Genomic DNA, 19267 nt, shown 5'->3' on the forward strand with positions numbered 1-19267 from the left:
CTCTCTCTCTCTCTCTCTCTCTCTCTCTCTCTCTCTCACACACACACACACACACCGCCCTGGCATGGTAGTCTGCATTTGGGAAATGTGTGCACACATACACATTATGTTGGGGATGGGAGATACAGTGCTTATTAACATGGCATGTTTTTGTTTACTTGAAAATTGCTTCCCAAGATTCAATCTGGTTTTTTGGAAAATTTTTAAATTACATTCCCACGTACAAATAAATTGTATGCTTTCCGGACAAGTGACATGTTTATGTGGTGATAAAGGGATTATAGTGCTCTTAACTCTTGTGTAGTACGTCCTTATCAGAAGCACCAAGCATGAGAACCCTGTTCAATCTCATTCATCACTCAGCACGGCCTCTGTCTGTCCACTCCAGGTCAGAGTCTTTGCTGTGGCCCCAGATAACATGTAAATTGGCTGCATGGAACCAAAAAGCCTTTGAAAACCCACTTGGTTGAGTCTTGAAGGAACTGTTTCGCCTCAGCTTGAATTAAGTCTGAGCTGACGGCTGGGATTGAGGCGGTTGCCTCCTGTCAGGGAGGTTTCTGCAAGCCAGTGAGCTGTGTGTCTTGGGGGAGACATCTTGCACTGTGGCCCCTCTTAGCTTTTGGCCTTTCCCTGTGTTATCTCAGGGAGCACTCACTTGCCAAAGTCCCTCTGAAGGGCACCTCTATACTTTTATACTGCCTGTCTCTGCTGCTAACCTCATGCAACTAGCTGATCAGGAAAGCTTTGTGTACATGAGGGGTTGATGTCTTCATAGCTGTGAGCACAGTGTGTCTGTAATGGCCCAAGCCAGGTGTCCTCAGTGGCTGGTCCCTAGCCCTTTTCTCTGTGCACCCCAAGCAGAGGCAGAGGCCAGCTCCAGGCAACACTGACTTTATTTGGTCTGTAACAGGTAAAATGATGCCCTTCCTCCCCATCCTGAATTATTTGGTTGTTTTAGGCCAACCTAATATATGGTTTTAGGGGCTACATAATTACCCTGAAAGCAAATGGAAAAAGAAATGAGCTAATTGTTCAAGTGGGTTTCAGCATACATTGACTGCACTTTCCTGACAAATGAGTGTTAATCACGAGGGAAGGAGTACTTTTTTATACTTTGTGAGGCTGACACAGAGCACTCTGCAGGGTACATTCTCTTAAGACAAACCACTTCTCTCTAGTAATGCACATCTGGGCTGTATGCCTCTCTGTTCCCTGTTTTGAAAAGCCCCACCTTGAGAAATGTCAGCACTGAGGCAGCTTCAACCGTGGAAGTTCTGTCCTGAAAAGAGGTGACATTCTGAAGCTGTTTCTGCTACATTTGGGGATAACCCAGAGAAGCCCTCAGGGATCCCCTCTGCCCCAGTTGGGGGAAAAAGAACTCAGGCCCTGCCCAGTCTCTGAACCTTCAGGAAGGAATGACTATTCCTTCATCTTCGGCTTCTGTTGTCCCTCCATGGGTCATATTCCTTTTTGTGCAAACTTGACCTCAAAACAAGATCTGGTGTCACTTAATGAACCACTGGGCAGCCTTGGGAGACAGGGGCAGGCAGATCTCTATAAGGCCAGTCTAGTCTACATAACAACTACAAACATAGTGAGACCCTGTTTGGGGGGAAAAAAAGAGGAGGAGGAGAGGAGGAATGAGCCAAAGAGTGTTTTGCCAGTTGTCTGTCATAGACATATCTCAGGAACAAAGCCAACAGAAAGATCTGAGTGCAGGCAGGCCACAGAACAGCTGAGAAAAGAGGTGAGGATGGGCACGTCAGTGTGGCAGCCGAAGGAGGACACAAGGGGCCGAACCCAGGACTTTGGGCATCCTTGTGTTTCAGAGGACCATGTGCTCAGTACTAGTCCGGGGCATCTGGTGTCATCCCAGTGTGTGACCAGTGATTGTAGGACTAATATTTGTAATTTCGCAGCCAGTCGTGTTTCTGTCAAACTGTGTGGAGGTCACAGAGTAACCTGCAGCGTCTGTAAGGTGTTTAGAACAAGTGTGAAGGGAAGGAGACATGGAGGGTCCCTGTGGCCCCAGCAGCACTTTGGGGCGGTCCATGCACACTCCCTTCCTGGACACCTGGGACTGCCCCACACTCAGTCTCACAGGGCTGGGCTCTCGTGCATCCCGCTCCTGTGCAAAGCCAAGTGAGCCCTTCCTGCTCAGCTTTCAGGAGCTGATGTAATGCTGGCACAGGAAGTCCTAATCCGGAGTGTTTTTGTTTGTTGTGCTTCCTCAGGATTTCCTTGGATCTGGAGACCCTAAAGAAACAAAGATGCTCATCACCAAGCAGGCTGACTGGGCTAGAAACATCAATGAGCCCAAAGCTGCGGTAGAGATGTACATCTCAGCAGGGGAGCACATCAAGGCCATAGAGATCAGTGGCAGCCATGGCTGGGTCGACATGTAGGTTTGAGCCCCTGCCTGGGAGCACTGGGCACTGTGTCGACTCTGAGTTTTGACTGACAAGGGAAAGTTCTTTCTCTAAATATCTGAACCAAACATGAAAGCGATAGGTCCTCTGAGGATGAAGAGCCTGAACAACGTAGCACTGGCTTGGAGAAGCATGAGAAGTGGGTAGGGACTCACACAGATGTCCCTCAGGCTCTGTGTTGACCTTACAGGCATCCTGACTCTCCCCTGCACCAGCTTCGGGTGTCTACATTCATCTGGCAAATGAAATCATGGCTCAAGGGACTCGTGTCCTCAAAGGCCAAGTGTCTAGGAAGTGGTAAGACTAAGCTTTAGGCTCTGACGTGGGTGGTTTCAGTACCTCTAATACTGAGCATGAGCGTTCCCAATGCACAAGAAGAGCCTGCCGCCTATCAGGGAAGTGGACAATCTGGCATATTTTCTTGAGTCGTCCTGTGAAGTGGCCTTGTTGAATTTTCAATTAGAGGAGAAGGAATATAGTCAGGAGACAGAGTAGGCCAGCAGGGACTCTGGTGGCTTGAGACCCCCAAGGGACAGTAGAAGAGCTGGAACAGAGAGGAACAGAACCTAGGTACAAGGGAATGGAGGAGGGGGAACAGGCTGGGGCTGTAGTTGTGTGCCACATGATGGTTCCATCTTAGGACTTGGCACCCATCCTCCAGGTGCCCTCTCGGTCAGAAGACTGTATGCTAAAAGCTACTGGTTGCTCAGGAGGCAACAGTTGGTCCACAGACAGATGCCACTAGCATAGTCAGGCCCTGGGGAGAACAGGTTAGTGTGTGGAGCCTTCACCAAGGGACCTTTGTGGGTAATCTACCCCCAGCCTTCCTTTGTCTGGGAATGGTATCTGAAAGATGCAGGCTTAGATCTTAAATTGTGCTCCAAGTATTCTCTCTACAAAATGGGTGGTGCTGATGGGAGCCAAGCAGGCTCATGGTCTCTACTTCCCCCACTAGTTTCTCATATGTCACTTTGATTTGCAAGTGCTATGTATTAAGTTCCCCTGGGGACACTTAACTAGTTCAAGGAAGAGACATTAGTGTGTTCTGTCCCTCTTCTGGGTCTGGCTGTAACAGGCACCTTTCCCCTGGGAATGTCGGTTGAGGGGGGCGGGCTTTTGGGCTCTGGGGGCTGCCTGTTCTACCTTTCCCTAAAAACATGTCCCTTTGCTGCTGAGGAGTGTTATTTTTAGACGCCATTATTATTCTGAGCTTAGACTGACAGGCCTCCCTGAGCCCGCCTGTCTGAAATTCGGTCTGTTAGAGCCTCTTCTGTTCTCGCACAAAGCAGGCTGGATAGAGCCCTCACTCCGAGAGCTGCTTTACTGCAAACATTGGGCTGTCTAGACCCCAAAACACTGAATCTAGCCGCATCCTGATGGGCAGTAGGAGGACCCATCACTACTGGGAAGATATGAGTAATGGCCTCAGGGAGCCTCTCTGTGATCAATACCTTAGCCAGGAGGACACCGCCAGGGCTTCTAACCTTCCTCCTGGCCCAGGACAGGGTTCACACTTGTCACTTCCTTCAGAGTGTCAGTTGCTGAGGCGTTCTCATACCCGGTCCTGTGGGAATCCCTGACAGTACCGGGACAAACCCTGCCACTTCCTATTGTAGAGTCCTGGGCAGGGTGCTTCACTGTGGGTAGTTCAAACTCCAGCCGTCTCACCTGCAAAGTGGGAGCACTTATTCCTCCCTCTCAGGGCGGGAAAGATGGTTCTGTGAGACCACACTTGGAAGATCTCATGGGCCCTTCTCAGTATCTGGCAGAGGATCCCAGGTCTCACTGGTGTAAGAGGCACAGGAGGTTTGGGCAGTGTCTTTAGTGGCGGTACTCTTGGCCCCTGTCATTGCTTCTGGAGTGTGCATCCATTCTTTCATAACTGCCTGTGGAGTCCCCCCCCCCCAACCAGGGGCGTAGCACCACTGTTAGCATGGGGCGAAGCACCACTGTTAGCATGGGGCGTAGCAGAGTGAACCCACACAAAGCCTGTCCTTGAGAGGACCAGAGGCCTCCCCCTCCTCTGCTCTCAGACCCTCACAGGTGCCCTCCCTTCCTCTCCAGGTTGATTGACATTGCTCGAAAGCTGGACAAGGCTGAGCGGGAGCCCCTGCTCATGTGTGCTCGGTACTTTAAGAAGCTGGACAGTCCTGGCTATGCTGCCGAGACCTACCTAAAGGTCGGTGACCTGAAGTCTCTGGTGCAGCTGTATGTGGACACCAAGCGCTGGGATGAGGTGAGAGAGACAGCACTTACTGGGTTGGGATGCTAATTGAGCCCCTGGCCACAGGGGACTGAGCATCTGGGGACTAAGATGGGGGAGTGAAGCTGCCCTCATGATACAAGGGCCATTGCTTGGCAGTCAGATTATCTTGGAGGGCCTTTTCACCATAACTTTCCATTAGTTCATTCATTCACTCATTCATTCATTCAGAAAACTGTTAGTGGCTGCCAGCTCTGGGCCAACCCTGTGACAGGCACTGCTGCTACTCTGAGCCACCTCTGACCAGTTCCACAATCTCAGGCTCACTTCTGAAGTAGGCACACACCAGGGTGGCATTTAAAACCTGTGTGGCATTTTGGCAGGAAATGCCAACAATATTTTTCAGATACAAGCTACCAGAGCTGTTTCCAGGGCATATGTCCCCTGCCCTCATCCCTCTTCCTAGTCTTGACACTTGTGGTGTGAGAGGACCAGGGAGGAGAATCAGCCAGACAAATCAGAGCGACAGCTGTCCTGGAGCTAAGGCTAGCTAGGCAGCCAGGGCAGAGCCTCTCTGTGCCTGTGGCCTGGAGATTAGTGGTGTCCATCCACCGTGGCAGTCTCTTACAGAGTCATAGCAGGGCACTACCTGAGTAAGGACAGCCTTCCTCCTGTCTACCCCTCAACTGGCTCCACTTCCTGAGGTGACAGGCCACAGACAGGAAGAACAGGTTAGGGATGGAAGCAGGAACGGCTCCTCAAGATAAACGTTATCCAGCAGCCAGCAGTTAGCTCCTCATCTTAGACCCTCCCAAGCCTCCTGGCAGGTGGCTCAGTGCTTTAATGAAGCAGTCACTGAGTCCCGTACAGCACCATGTCCGCAATCCTCTGTGACAGCTAGTAAGCAGTGATGAAGATAATGTCAATCCTGTTTCCTTAGGTGTCGCCTGCAATTAAAAGAAATCTGTTTGCAGCGCTACAGGAGCCCACGCAAAACCCTCAAAATAAAATGTTTCCGATTCTGTGCTGCTTCTGTGGTCCAGAAACAGACTGTGTTGTTATTGAATCCAGTCGGTTGCATATTGCCGTTAATTGCCTTTTGTTTTCAAAGAGCTGCTTTGTTTTTGTGTTGCTGGGGATGGTTGGAGGGAGAGACACTCTCCCCCTCCGAGTTGTCAGGCTGGCAAAATATGACATCCCTAACAGATTCAGCCAAGTGCCACATTTTCAGAGGCTGCGGGGGTTGCCCCATTAAGAATGCCTTGACTCCTCCCTCTAGGCCTTTGCTTTGGGTGAGAAGCACCCTGAGTTCAAAGATGACATCTACGTGCCCTATGCGCAGTGGCTAGCAGAGAACGACCGATTTGAGGAAGCCCAGAAAGGTAGGCCACACAGACTGCACTGTGGAGAAGGGTGGGGAAGGCTGCTGAGACATAGTACAGAGACTGCGTGGCCCCTCCCTCAGCAGGTCCCAGGACAGGTGCCTTCATCCTGGCTTATGATGTGCTTGCTGGTGGAAGACTTCAGAACAAGGACATGGACGATGAAGTCACCCCTTGAGCCCATTGCTTACTTGTTCAGGATCCCAGACAGGTCCTAGCAGTTTCCTGTTAACCTTACACAACACCTGCATTACACTGTGCCTTCCCTTTAACGTTATTTACATTTTGTGGTCAGGAAGGAAACTGAGGTTGAAGGAGGTAAAGGAATTTGCCTATAGTCCACTAGCTGGGAAGTTGCAGAGAGGTCATGAGCCAAAGCATACATGGTCAGGACAAAGGAGAGAACCGCCCTTAGTGTTGGGCATAGTTTCACCCTCCTGCTTTCCTCTACTGAGATAGAAATGGACTTCAATTCTGGCTCGGACAAGCCAAGCAGCCTCTCTGCCCCTTGGTGTTTCTGTTGGTGAGATGAGCCGTACACAGGGTGGTGTGATGGCATCTGAAATAGAGGCCAAAGCAAGTGTGGCGCATTAACTGATAACGTTCATCATCAGTTAGCCATGTGACTGCCTTCACTGTGGCAGGTGCTAGCTGGGCACTTAACCTGCATAACCTTGAATCTTGCCAACAGCCCTGCCGTGATGCAGAGGCTACATGTGCTGTGCGAAGCTAGCAAGCGGCAGAGCTGGAATTGGATCGAGATCTGTCCAACTGGGAGCCTAGTTCTTACGCCTGTTTAAAGTCTCCTAATTGAAGTGGGTGGGTCGTATTCCATAGCATCTCATTTACACTTCTATATGGTAGCAGTTGCCACCTCCTGACACACTACAGAACAAATGTCCCCTGTTGGAGTTCCTTGGTTAAAAGCCCCTGTGAAGGACAGCATGTTCTCTAACGCCTCAGCATTTCCAGAGCACCCAGTTGCTGAAGTATCTGCATGTTTGGGCAAAACACATCAACCTATCCATCTGTCTGCGTCGCCCTTCCAAGAATCTATCGCCATAGTAACTTGGTACTCAGACAAGAGACGGGAGATGAGAATGAACCAAGGCCAGACCTTTTCCTTCTCCACAGGCTGGGGATATGGGTCATAACAATGCCCACACATGCACAGGTGTCAGAGCTCCTGGTCTTTCTCTGGCAGTCCCAGGGTCCCCAGAAGTTGGCTGCATGGTAGAGGGGCCCAGGAAATTGTTAAGCAGACATAAGCACGATTGAGAAATTCTTCACTGATTTTCACAAATGTCTGGTTTTGTGAGCTGAGCCAGATCTTCCCAGGTTGGTGGTATCTGAAAAGCACACAGCTAAGATGGATTCAGGACTAGAGTGGCTTCTGTGCCTGACCTTGGCATGCTGCTCTGCCCCACCTGGCAAAGCCCATCATTCTCATTAGAAAGGGCTGGTTTTCTTCTTTAGAATTTTGTCCTGGGGATTTAATGCAGTGACTAACAGTGGAGGTGTTTGACCTACCTACCGAGCTCCATGAGTAGCGTGGGTCCTGCTAGAACCACCCAGGAATCGCAATGTCTCATTCTGGAGTGGAGTGGAGTGAAGGCAAGTGCCCTGTGGGCAGTGGCAGCTTTGGCGCCTCAGGTTTTCTCTCTGCCATGCCTTGCTAAAGTAGGTTGCCATTTCCCAGCCAAAAGGAGTGTATCTCCCTGTGCTTATTTCAGGATGTAGCCTTGGTTATTTATAGCCTGCGGCCTGAGAGGCGCATCTCAGCAGCGAGGCACCACAGATGCTCCAACGAGTGGCCTGCCTCCCAAGCAGCCTCATGTAAGCCCCGCATAATCCCCCTGCTTCGTGTCTGACTCCCCATGACATGCACATGCTTTCATGACCCCTAGCATTCCACAAGGCCGGGAGGCAAGGGGAGGCAGTCCGAGTGTTGGAGCAGCTCACGCACAACGCCGTGGTGGAGAGCAGGTTTAATGATGCTGCCTACTATTACTGGATGCTGTCCATGCAGTGCCTGGACATGGCGCAAGGTGAGTGAGCGACAGCCGGCTGGCCCCTTCCCTGGCCCTTCTCTGGCACCAGATAAAATCAGAAGAGCAGGGCCATTTCATTAAAGCCCTGGGCTTGTTTATTGAGTGTGTTGTCCCTGAGCATGCCTTGCAATGCACAATCTGGCCTGTCATCTCTTTCAAGTTTGCCTATAAGTAGGACTGGCTGGCAGTCTGTTTTCTGGGTGGGAGGTCCCACCCTGTGTTGCTAATTCAGAGCATCTCCCTCTCTTGCTACCTGGGAGCCTGGAGCTGGGCCCGAGTGAGCCCTGGCTTTAAAAAAAAATTTTAATTAAATGAAAAGATGAAGAGATCACCTTACAATAACCCACTCCAGAATCTCCTTCATCCCAGGCAGGAGGACAGTTTCAGAGTTGCTTTCATTCCCATGGCTTCCCTGGTGCCCTGAGGACTTCTGAGTGGAGGGAAGGGAGAGCGCTGTGCCCAAGGCTGTACAGTAGTGAGAGGAGCACTGGACAGAGTCTGCAGCGCTGCCGGGCCTTCCTCAACTGTTCTGGCCCGTGCTGCTTCCTTCCAGTTGCCGGGTCACAGCTGTCAGCTCCCAGTCAGAACTGTCAGGCCCAGGCGTGAGGTGGGGTTTTCTGTCCTGGCCCTTGATGTGCACTTGAGATAAATAGCTGATAAGCAGAGGTGCATCGTGAACGCAGACAGCCAGTGAAGACACCATCTGCACACCCTTGTCCTGCCAGGCTCCTCCGGTGTGTCTGAGCCAGTAGGGTTCTTCTACTGCTGGACGTAGCAGGTGCTGGCCCAGTGGACAGAACTGGGAGGGTACAGTGTGTGGTCTGGGAGAGATCTATTATCAGGTGCTTCCTGGCCAGGAGCTTTGCCCAGCTGAGACTCTTATCATCCTAGATAGACCACGCCTAAGCAGCGCACCTGTCCATCACTGCCCTGTTGTCCCCTCTGAGCAGCATAGGAAGAAATGATAATATTTGACACATTCCCCTCTCCTCCCCTCCTTCCCTCCTCTCTCCTCCTCTCCTGCCCTCCTCCCCTTCTGCCTTTCTCCCCTCTTCCCCTCCCGCCCTCCTCCCTCACAGCAGATCCTGCCCAGAAGGATGTGATGCTTGACAAATTCCACCATTTCCAGCACTTGGCTGAGCTGTACCATGGCTACCAAACCATTCATCGCTATACGGTAAGGTGGCCAGGAGACTGGAGGATGGCACCTTTGGGCCTCGCATGCTCAGCAAGGGCCTCTGGAGAAAAGTGCCCATGGAAGTGTGATGAATTGTCCAGAAACCTGCTCTCTCTGGGACGAGAGGGGGCTTCTCCCTCACCTGCCACTTTTATGACATGAAGCAAACCCAGTCCAGGGCTGTGATAGGCCTTTCTAGTTTCTAGTTAGTCTTTGATGCCTCTAAATAAGTGAAGGCTCAAAGTTCTCTCTCTGGCCCTCAGTCTCCCCTATAAAGCGAGAGGGTTGGCCTGATCTCCAGAGACCCACAATTGGTTGAGTCATTCCCTGACTCTTGTGATGAGGCCATATTAAATGAGTCACCACCTACCTCATCCCATGTCTCCTCAGCATGCCACAGTCTTTATTAACCCACAATGTGAGCTTATCCTGTGGACCCCATCAGTGAGTTCCTGCTATCTGTTGGACCCTGTAGGCTTTCTTGTATTATTCATTTCATCCTTTGCCCATACTGTGAGGTGAGTGCATCGCCCTCATCTGCAGATGAAGAAGTCCAGGCTCCACACAGAGAAGAGCCACAGTTAGTAAGTGGCAGAGCCAGGGCTTGCGTTCTTACTGACTGCAGCCTGTGCCCTCAGCCTCTAGGAGGTGGGCTCAGAAGATGACTCTGGATGCCTCATGTCCCAATGTGACATGTGACCTTGGCCCAACCTGCACCTTTTCTGTATTTTAGTTTCCATGTATGTGAAATGGAGATGATGGATGGATGGGATATCTACGAGTTCACTGTGGAAACGTGGCTCTGGTTCCCGTCGAACCTCAGGTGGAGGGTTCCTAGCTTCCACAGCCCACTCACCTTAGTCCAGCATCGGCTCTCTGGCCTCTCAGAGGCCCCGCCTCCCCCACCCCTCCCCCCTTTGTCTGTGTTGCTCTCAGTACTGTCTGAGTCTCTGGGAAGCATTAGGTCTCACACAGAGCCTGCCCATAGCCCTGATGCCGGTTCGCCAGCAGCAGAAAAGCTATAACAAAGGAGCTTGCCCCCAGCTTGGAGTTGGAGGCAGGCCAGGCCTGGGTGTGCGAAGCTCCTTGGGTGCCTGCTTCTCCCTCTTCTGTGTGTCTGCAGGAGTCGCCTCACCTAACAGCTAAGCTGTGTTTCTGATGCACACAGTGCTAGGGCCACCCTGGGCACTCAGGCTTTCCTCCAGGCCAGAGCTGCTTTCTTGAGCTATTCCGCTACCAGTGGCTGTGTGTGACAGTCCCTGTGTGACCAAAAGTACACAGCCACAAGCCTGTCTGTGTTAAAGGCTAGTGGGGCCAGCCTCGATGACCAGCACACAGTAGGTGCTCAGAGTGCCCCCTCCTTCCTTCCAGTGGGGAATGTTATGCTCTTTCTTTTACTGCAGGAGGAGCCGTTCAGCTTTGACCTCCCCGAAACCCTCTTCAACATCTCCAAGTTTTTGCTGCACAGCCTGACCAAGGCTACCCCCTTGGGCATCTCGAAAGTGTATCCTCCCCCGCCACTCTCCTGGCCCTCTGTCTAATGGCCCTGGTTCTCCACAGAGCACTTTACTGGCAGAAGTGCCCTCTCTCAGCAACCACTGGGGAGCGGGGACTCAGCTGGGCAGCTGAGCAGCCGGGGCCAAGGGGAAATTGGTTTTCAGGACTGCCTGGTGGCCCCTGGCCTGTGGTCTGGATGGCACCTTGTCCCAGGCCTCCCAGAACTCACAAAGAAGGCTGACACTGAGACTAAGAAGCCCGGGCAGGCCTTCTGCTGGAAACGGGGGTCACATCAGCCCAGGTAACAAAGCTGCCATCTAGCAGGGGCTTCAGAAATATGTACGCTGTGCCCGAGAGTAAAATGGACGTAAGTTTGGGTCTGCCCAGAGGAGGTGACCCTCATGCTCCAGACTAAGGCAGCGGGGAAGACTGCTGAGAGGGTGGGTGATGAAGAGAGGCCCCGAGAGGTGGGTGTGGACAAGACCAGCTCCAGCAGGGGGGGGGGGGTGCCGCGAGTCCCTGTGAGTCTTCTTTTCCCCTGCCAAGGAGCTACAGAAGGGCCAGAAGCACAGAGGGGAAACGGTCCAACCTTTCACAAGCCATTTCCCTGTCCCCGTCTGGCTTGTCCGCCTGCCTCCTGTAGAACCCCTCCCAGGAAAGCTCACCCTGAGAACTCATTCCCTGGAGGGTCCAGACCCATCGTTTCCTCTTCAGGGGAAATGTCCCACACAAGCGGCCTTCACTGTGGTAACTCCTTTCCCTGGCAGGTCAGGCTCACCAAAGGAGTGCCACAGCCATCCCTGTGCTGATGCTTGAGCATCTTGGCTGACTTGAGCGCTGGACCCTCCCTAGTGTTGTCCAGTGGAAACACAGAAGTAACTGCTGACATGGTCCATGACATGGAGGAGTTAGAGGCTCACTACACAGGTCGCTGGGACAATGTGAGAGAGGTCACACTGAGGAAGGAGAGTGAGGGCCAGGGACAAGCAGCTTTCCAGGGAGGCAAGGAGGAAGGGAAGGGCTTGTCGTGTGGCATACAGAGGTTTGTTGTCCTTAGATGCGGAGCTCAGAGGGGCCCCAGAGATCAGGGGAGCCTTCAGTGCTATGTGGCCTCTGTGAGCCAGTCTACACCAGCTGGTAGGGCTTGGGCAGGAGAACAGTTGGTGCCAGGTGTCCTGGATCTGGGTTGGCAAGTGTGACAAAGCAGGGAAAGCCTCAGGGGGCCCAAAGAGTCTGAAGTCAGGTTATGGCTGTAGCACCAAAACATTGTGGCTGGCCTAGGCTACATAATGAAACCATGATGCCTGCCCCCCCCAAAAAAAAAAAAAGAAAGAAAGAGGTCCCAAAAGACCCTGTCCCACCCTTGTCTCTGGAAAGATTCCTAGAGACACAGGTCTCAAAATGAACAAATATCCCCAGTTTCTGCTCACGGTCTGTCACCAGCACAGGATGCTTTCCAGCCCAGGGTGGGTAGTGTTGGCTCCTAGTCACACCGCTGCTGTCCTTAACCTTGCCAATGGCAGGAATACCCTCTTCACACTGGCCAAGCAGAGCAAGGCTCTGGGCGCCTACAAGCTGGCCCGGCATGCCTATGACAAGCTCCGGGGGCTGCAGATCCCAGCAAGGATCCAGAAGTCCATTGAGCTGGGCACCCTGACCATCCGCTCCAAGCCTTTCCATGACAGCGAGGTGAGAGCATGCCTTTGAACCTGGTCTGGGGTCTGTTTGAAAGATGGCTATTGTGTTCTCGGGGCTTCCTGCCTGCGTGCTGGCTTGTCCCCTCCTGTTTAGCTGCCCTCTGTCCTCTGCTCTCCACTCAGCTTGCTGTGCTCCAACCCACCCTGACCTGGAGTCCTGTCACTGCCCCTCTGTGTCCAGAGATTGTTTCTTCTCTCAAGCCTTGCTCAGGGCTGACCCTTTTCCTTGTGCTCCTCCAGGCCCCATCCCAACACGTCTCCTGCAACTGTTAACAACCCAGGTCTATATAGCCCTGATTTTAAGCTCAGCAGGGACTTGTCATCACTAGGCCAGGGTTCAAATCCTAGGTCTACCACTTCCTAGCTGTGCTTTAGTTACTGCTCTGTCAGATGGGTGTCTATAAGCCTTCTCCACAGGTGGAAGGAGGCCACCTGACACAGTGCCTCGAGCCTGGTGAGTGGCAGGAAGTGACAGTGGGTACAGTTGTTCCTGTGAAGACAGTGTCAGGGTGAGGCCTGGCTTGGAGGAGGTGTCTGGCTTGGTGGCCTCAGGTGCAATCTCAGTCGTGTCTGTAGACCTTGGCCAGCTTCCCCACAGCATGCAGTCCGTTTGCCCTGGGAGGAAATGGATGTGTGTATACTTCTGGTTCAGCCTGGGCAGACACGTGCTTGTTTTGTAGGAATTGGTACCCTTGTGCTACCGCTGCTCCACCAACAACCCGCTGCTGAACAACCTGGGCAACGTGTGTATCAACTGCCGCCAGCCCTTTATCTTCTCTGCCTCTTCCTATGGTGAGCCACACCGCATAGGGTGACACCCCCATACCTTACGTGCACAATTGCTGTCAGGATCCACAGAGACAGAGCCCAGTGTGTCCCCAGCCAAGCCGGGGTCCATTGTTGAGTCTGGGGGGCTGCAGGAGCTGTCCCGGCCCCCTCCTCGCAACATGCACTGTGCCACTTAGCTGTGACAGGCTGCTTGGGGAAGGGGGCATGCTCTGGCCATCCCCCAGCCCCTCCCTGTCCCTCCAGAGGTGCTGCACCTGGTGGAGTTCTACCTAGAAGAGGGAATCTCTGACGAAGAAGCTGTCGCCCTCATCGACCTGGAGGCACCAAGACACAAGAGGGAGAGCAAATGGCAGGAGATTGCAAGCAACAGTATCCTGTGCTCTAGGCCTGGGCCAGGCAGGGACAGAAGGAATGAGATCCAGAGAGACGGGGAAGATCCCCGCATAGTGAGGACTGACATCAGGGATGGGAAGAGAGCGGGCCAGAGCCTGCAGGCACAAGGGGAGCGGCGCCTTCACCACCCTGTGAGGGTTCCCTACCCTGTTGCTGAAGGCACGGTCCTAGCTAAGCAGAAGGCGTAGTGTGTTTGCTTGAGGGGCCCCCAGCTTTTGGCTCAGGTGGCTTTTTCATGCAATAGTAGCAATCACGACTCAGGCTGAAGCTCCTGGGCGCCCGCCCCATCCTCTCTGTCCCCCTGGTTCTGCTGTCCAAGTGCCTCATCCTTAGACAGTTACAGAGATGGCCGCTGGTAGTATGGCTGGGACCCTAGGACAGCTGATCCCCTGTACGTATTTCAGTACGCTTGGTGCTCCTCACTGGAACACCCAATCCCTGCGTGAGGCACCCCTGCCTGTGCCTTACAGCAGCTCCATCACCACTGGGTAGAGGGAAGGCTGGTAGGGCTGGGATCTCTGAGAGTTTTTGCCCTTCACTGCATGGCTGTGCCTGCTGAGTTTCTTGAGGAGCTGCAGCTGAGCCTCCAGCTACTCAGGGCCCTTGGATGGCCACTTCCCTGTGAGCCCTGGTGTGACTAGAGGCTAGGGAAAGCAAATGGTCCCACGGGGCCCCTTCTCTGGCCTGTGCCCTCCTCCCCATCTTCACCTGGGGCCCTCTCCCAGCCACTGTGCCACTCTCCCCAAGTCTGTGAGAGAGGCAAGACCTGGCTGAGCCCCTGGGAGTGAATGTGTGGGCTGGAGGGTGGTGCCTGTGCCTTACTGGGCCCCCAGCTCCATCCTTGACCAGAGCCCTCCAGATTCACAGACGCTGAGGCTGGATGAGGCCATGGAAGCCATAGGCGATGATGACCCGTTCACAGCCAAGCTGAGCTTTGAGGTGAGACACCTCAAGAGTAGGAGGGTGCTGAGAGACCTGGTGGAGAGCTGTCGGTCCTTTCCCCAGGCACACAGGGACCCTCAGTTAGTGTGACGGTCAGCTACAACTTCAGACATGGCAGTGGGAAAGAGAGACTGGGTCACTCCGAGGCCACTTCAGTGCTGGCATGGGGAGCATGTCACTGTCAGGGCTGCCTGGACTCGAGATGTGGCGGTGTCCCTTTGATCTCCAAGGATCCTAGGATCAGGCCAAAGGCATAGCACCCCAAACATCTTCCTCACAGCAAGGTGGCTCTGAGTTTGTGCCTGTGGTGGTGAACCGGTCGGTGCTGCGCTCCATGAGCCGAAGGGATGTTCTCATCAAGCGCTGGCCTCCACCGCTGCAATGGCAATACTTCCGCTCGCTGCTGCCCGATGCCTCCATCACCATGTGTCCCTCCTGCTTTCAGGTACCCAGCCTACCACTGGCTGTTTGTTTCTCCTACTCTTCCATTCTCAGTATCTCCCTTGGGAAGCTGGCCATGTAGGGGAAGGATCATGAGCTGGCCACAGCCTTCCCCTTACTTGGATCTGCCCAGCTGGCTGCAGTGGGCCTTGCCCAGTTCCTGCTCAGCACTGCCCTGAGTGAGGGATGATGTACCTGTGAACTTCATCCAGTCCTCAGGCCAGCACACTACAGGTCTGCTGTTGGCAGCAGCTCACTGCTTAGCCGCTTCCCCTCAGGGCAGCATGTCCCAGTCCAGGCTCAGGGCTTGAGGGGCACCTGGCCCTGCTTCCCTGTGTCTCAGGCTCTCTCTCCTCAGATGTTCCATTCGGAGGACTATGAGCTGCTGGTACTCCAGCACGCCTGCTGCCCCTACTGCCGGAGACGCATCGACGATACTGGCCCGTGAGCACTGACCAGCCTCTGGGACCACTGGCTCCCCTGACCTCCTTGCTGTCCCCAGACTGTCGGGGAGAAAGAATTAAACCTCACAACATGTCTCCTGCCCGGATGAAGTTTGTATGTTAGGGAGGGGCCTCGCCTTGCATAACCACAGATGTCCTATTTATGGCATTTCGTGCCTTGTAAATAGCACCAGGAGATGGAGAAGAGAACGTACATATATTTTCTAAGAAAAAAAAAATCTGTTACTTTCAGAAGGGCTCAAGTGTTCACGGCAGCCTGCTGGAGTCCACAGATTTGTCAGACCGTTACCGTGCACACTTTGCCAACAGATTGCCTCAATAACGACAAATAAAAGGGCCACTCGTTTTCATCAGTGTCTGCGTTTTAGAAAACCCTCATATTGTCTGCAACTTAATTTCCTTATGCAAAAGTGCACCTGTTTCTAATTTGATCTGAAAGGAACATTGCTTTTGCGTGCTCTTAAAACAAAATCTAATCAAATGGCAGCATGGGAAGGGGCAGGGGCGTGGGTGTTTTTGTTGTTGTTTATTTATTTTGTTTTAATGAGGGTCCATTTGGACAAGAAAGTAAGATATCTGGCTCCAAAGAATAGTCTCGTTCTTGGAGCCCCCCTGTACACCACAGGGTGGTAACCTTGCGGCTCCTTCCTTTCCCTCCAGGGCATGAAGCGTGGGGTTCCAGTTGGGATCCATAGACTGTTGTGGGAAGGGTATCAGGCAGAATCTGAAAGGAGAACTCCTCCCACACACTGGGCACCTCTTTGCAGCCACGGCCTGTGCGGGTTATGACTAGAAGAGCAGCAGCTGTTGGGCCCTCAGGCTTCCAGATATAAGTGGGCACACCTAGAGTGTAGTCTCTGAAGTCCTCCTGCATGCCACCTGTCTAGGGACAGGCAGCAACATCCCCCATGGCGCACACACAGTATCTTAATGGTGGGAGCAGGGAGATTGAGCAGGTGGGAACCATGCTGAAGACCCTCTATGAGGCTGGTGGTAGCATGCCCCTGCTGGGACAGAGATGGGAGTAGCGTGTGTGACAGGGGTCAGGCATGGTCCAGGCCCTCCCCACCCCCTCTGCCTCCGTGGAGTTGATGGAAGGAAAGAAGGAGGGAGCCAGACAGTTGTGCCAACACAACTCCTCCGTCGAGTGTCTAATTGCTTATGATCATGCATGCTCTCTCTCACACTAAACATTTATTAATGTGTTAGGATTTCCATTAGCGCGTGCCTTGAACTGAAATCATTTGCATATGGCTGGGAAAAAAGTGGGGTGAGAGAGGAAACTGCGCCAGCTACCAAACAGGCGTCAATCACAGTGACAGATCAGATGGTCTAAGGATGGAGGGGGAGGGGCTGTCTGAGACGCCAGCGTGCATCCTCTCAGCCCATTACACAGAAATTCAGGAGAGCCCTGCTGGGAGCCAAGCCCCTGAGGCTGGGCCTGGCCACAGTTCTAGTTCTTGTCGATGCATGGTCATGTCTGGTCTGAGCAGCCTCTAGGGGTGCCCACACACAGATGGTGAGACTGAGGCCTAGAGGTGCTCGCTGTGGTTGAACAAATGGGCCCACTCTCATATGCAGCTGTTCACGGAACCGCATGCTCTGCTCTCTTCCCTACCTGGAGGCCATTTCCACCTCTGTACACAACACCCTTCTTCAGCTTGAGTGTGGGGTTTTCAGCTGTAGCCAGCACCTGTGATGGGAGCTCACAGCCACCCTGACTGGCAGCAGTTAGGACAGGGAGCTGGAGGCGCCAGGTGTCAGGAAGAGGATGAGATCTGGGAAGGGTGACTGCTGGAGCCCCATAGCTCGATAAGACTGTCAGGGCTTGTGTCCTGATGCTGTGTCATGTCCTCAGTGAGGAGAGAAGATGGCAGCTGACTCGCCCTGCCATAACCAGCAGGGTGTCTGCGGCTCTTCATGCCTTACCTCTCCCTCTCCATGGATGCTGAAGCGAGGAGTTCCCCTTGCTTCCGCCTCACATCCCTCTGCTGTGACTCTTCCCTGGCCTGGGGTTTATACAGCAATGGCGAATGTGATGGGGCATTGAGGCCCCCACCAGGCAAGGCCCCTGCACTGAGCCAGGCTACCACCTGTTGCTGGCTGTTTTTCACTCTTAACCCTTTTGGGGGCCAGCCACCCAGCTCTCAAATAAATCACACACACACACACACACACACAGCCACCCAGCTCTCAAATAAATCACACACACACACACACACACACACACACACACAGCCACCCAGCTCTCAAATAAATCACACACACACACACACATACACACACACACAGCCACCCAGCTCTCAAATAAATCACACACACACACACACACACACAGCCACCCAGCTCTCAAATAAATCTCACACACACACACACACACAGCCACCCAGCTCTCAAATCACACACACACACACACACACACACACAGCCACCCAGCTCTCAAATCACACACACACACACACACACACACACACACACACACACACACACACACAGACTTAGTCTTACGAATGCCTGGCCAGCTTTCTTTAAATCATCCCATCTACCTTCTGCCTCTGGGCTCTCTCCTTTTCTTTTGTAATCTTACATTCACTTTTACTTCCTTGTGGCTGGCCCTGGGTCCTCCTTCTCTCACTCCTAGATCTCTCTCTCTCTTTTCCTGTCTTCTCTCCTGTTTATTCTCTCTACCTGCCTGCCCAGCCTATCCTTTCTTCTGCCTCGCTTTTGGCCATTCATCTCTTTATTAGACCAATCAGGTGTTTTAGAAAGACAAAGTAACACAGCTTCACAGAGTTAAATGCAACATAAAAGAATGCAACACATCTTTGCATCATTTCACAAATGTTCCACAGCATAAACAAATGTATCATATCTTAATATTCCACAACACCCGTCCTGGGACTGCTCACCCCATCCTTCACCCCAGACTCTAAACACCTTCTGAGAACACAAGAGCGGTTGTGCTCCTTTCCTGCCTGTGACCCACAGTGGCTTCTCAGTGCCAGCCAGTCGGGCCCCCAGGCTCGTGGGCCTGCCCCAAGGCTCTGAGGGCTACTCTGAGGTCCGCAGGGCCCTGCTGGCCACCTACGCTCCTATGGGACTTACATGTCTATAGATCCTGTCAAATGCTGCTAAAGCCAGAAGCCCCTGCCCCCCCCCCCCATGGCTCTGCCTCAGAGTTAGATGTCCCTCTGCTATGCCTCTTGGCTGGCTTCAGGTTTACACAGCAAGGGCAGATCTTGGGGGGGGGAGCTAGGAGCAAATGACTGCTTCTCCCTGTTAGTTCATCTGCCTGCTGCCCTGAGAGGGCATAGCACTCAACACAATAGAGCATATAGCAGCCATCAGGCGTGTGAGGAAGGAAAGGAAGGAGTGAACACCTGTCTCTTTCCAGGTTCCCTTGATGCCCTCAGCAAGGCCTTAGTCACAGCCGGGAGAACTAAGCCACAGGTGAGAAGAAAGGGAGGGGCCTGCTGACCCAGCAGCACTTTTCCCTCTGAGGCTTAAGAGCTATTAGCACTGGTGGCTAAGTCCCTAATCCTCCATTCAGTGCCCTGCAACTGCCCACACTGCTGAGCAGCCAACATGGCTGTAGCTATCCTCAGAGATAGCTTCCCAGGGCCCTGGCAACCAAGCGCCTCACAGTTCTTCACAGCCCGCCCCAGTATCCCACACTGCTGCGTAGCAGTGATCTTTTCAATACCTCTCACCTGAGAGTGTGAGAACCCAGGCTGCAGGTCAGCCAGACTGCATACTCCACTCTGCTGAGGCTTCCTGGCCTACAGGTGCAGTGTGTCTTAAA

At 53.1% G+C, this 19267-nt stretch overlaps 1 protein-coding gene across 4 annotated transcripts in view; it reads left to right on the plus strand.

The window, feature by feature from the left end:
• Ift122 (intraflagellar transport 122) overlaps positions 1 to 15815 on the plus strand; it is a 68669-nt gene extending 52854 nt beyond the window's left edge. For 2 of the 4 annotated variants that reach the window (XM_051203869.1, XM_051203871.1), the window contains 12 exons: positions 2235 to 2401; positions 4494 to 4665; positions 5912 to 6014; positions 7922 to 8062; positions 9145 to 9242; positions 10646 to 10746; positions 12263 to 12428; positions 13117 to 13228; positions 13469 to 13594; positions 14478 to 14557; positions 14841 to 15005; positions 15360 to 15815. In XM_051203869.1, the coding sequence (XP_051059826.1) occupies positions 2235 to 2401; positions 4494 to 4665; positions 5912 to 6014; positions 7922 to 8062; positions 9145 to 9242; positions 10646 to 10746; positions 12263 to 12428; positions 13117 to 13228; positions 13469 to 13594; positions 14478 to 14557; positions 14841 to 15005; positions 15360 to 15449 (1521 nt within the window). In that variant the 3' untranslated portion in view covers positions 15450 to 15815. The remainder of the gene's footprint in view (positions 1 to 2234; positions 2402 to 4493; positions 4666 to 5911; positions 6015 to 7921; positions 8063 to 9144; positions 9243 to 10645; positions 10747 to 12262; positions 12429 to 13116; positions 13229 to 13468; positions 13595 to 14477; positions 14558 to 14840; positions 15006 to 15359) is intronic. The other 2 variants (XM_051203870.1, XM_051203872.1) reach the window with 1 other exon arrangement.
• Positions 15816 to 19267: the final 3452 nt, after the last annotated feature.

The sequence above is a fragment of the Phodopus roborovskii genome, unplaced genomic scaffold (genome assembly GCF_943737965.1).
Source record: "Phodopus roborovskii unplaced genomic scaffold, PHOROB, whole genome shotgun sequence".
NCBI classification, from domain to species: Eukaryota; Metazoa; Chordata; class Mammalia; order Rodentia; family Cricetidae; genus Phodopus; species Phodopus roborovskii.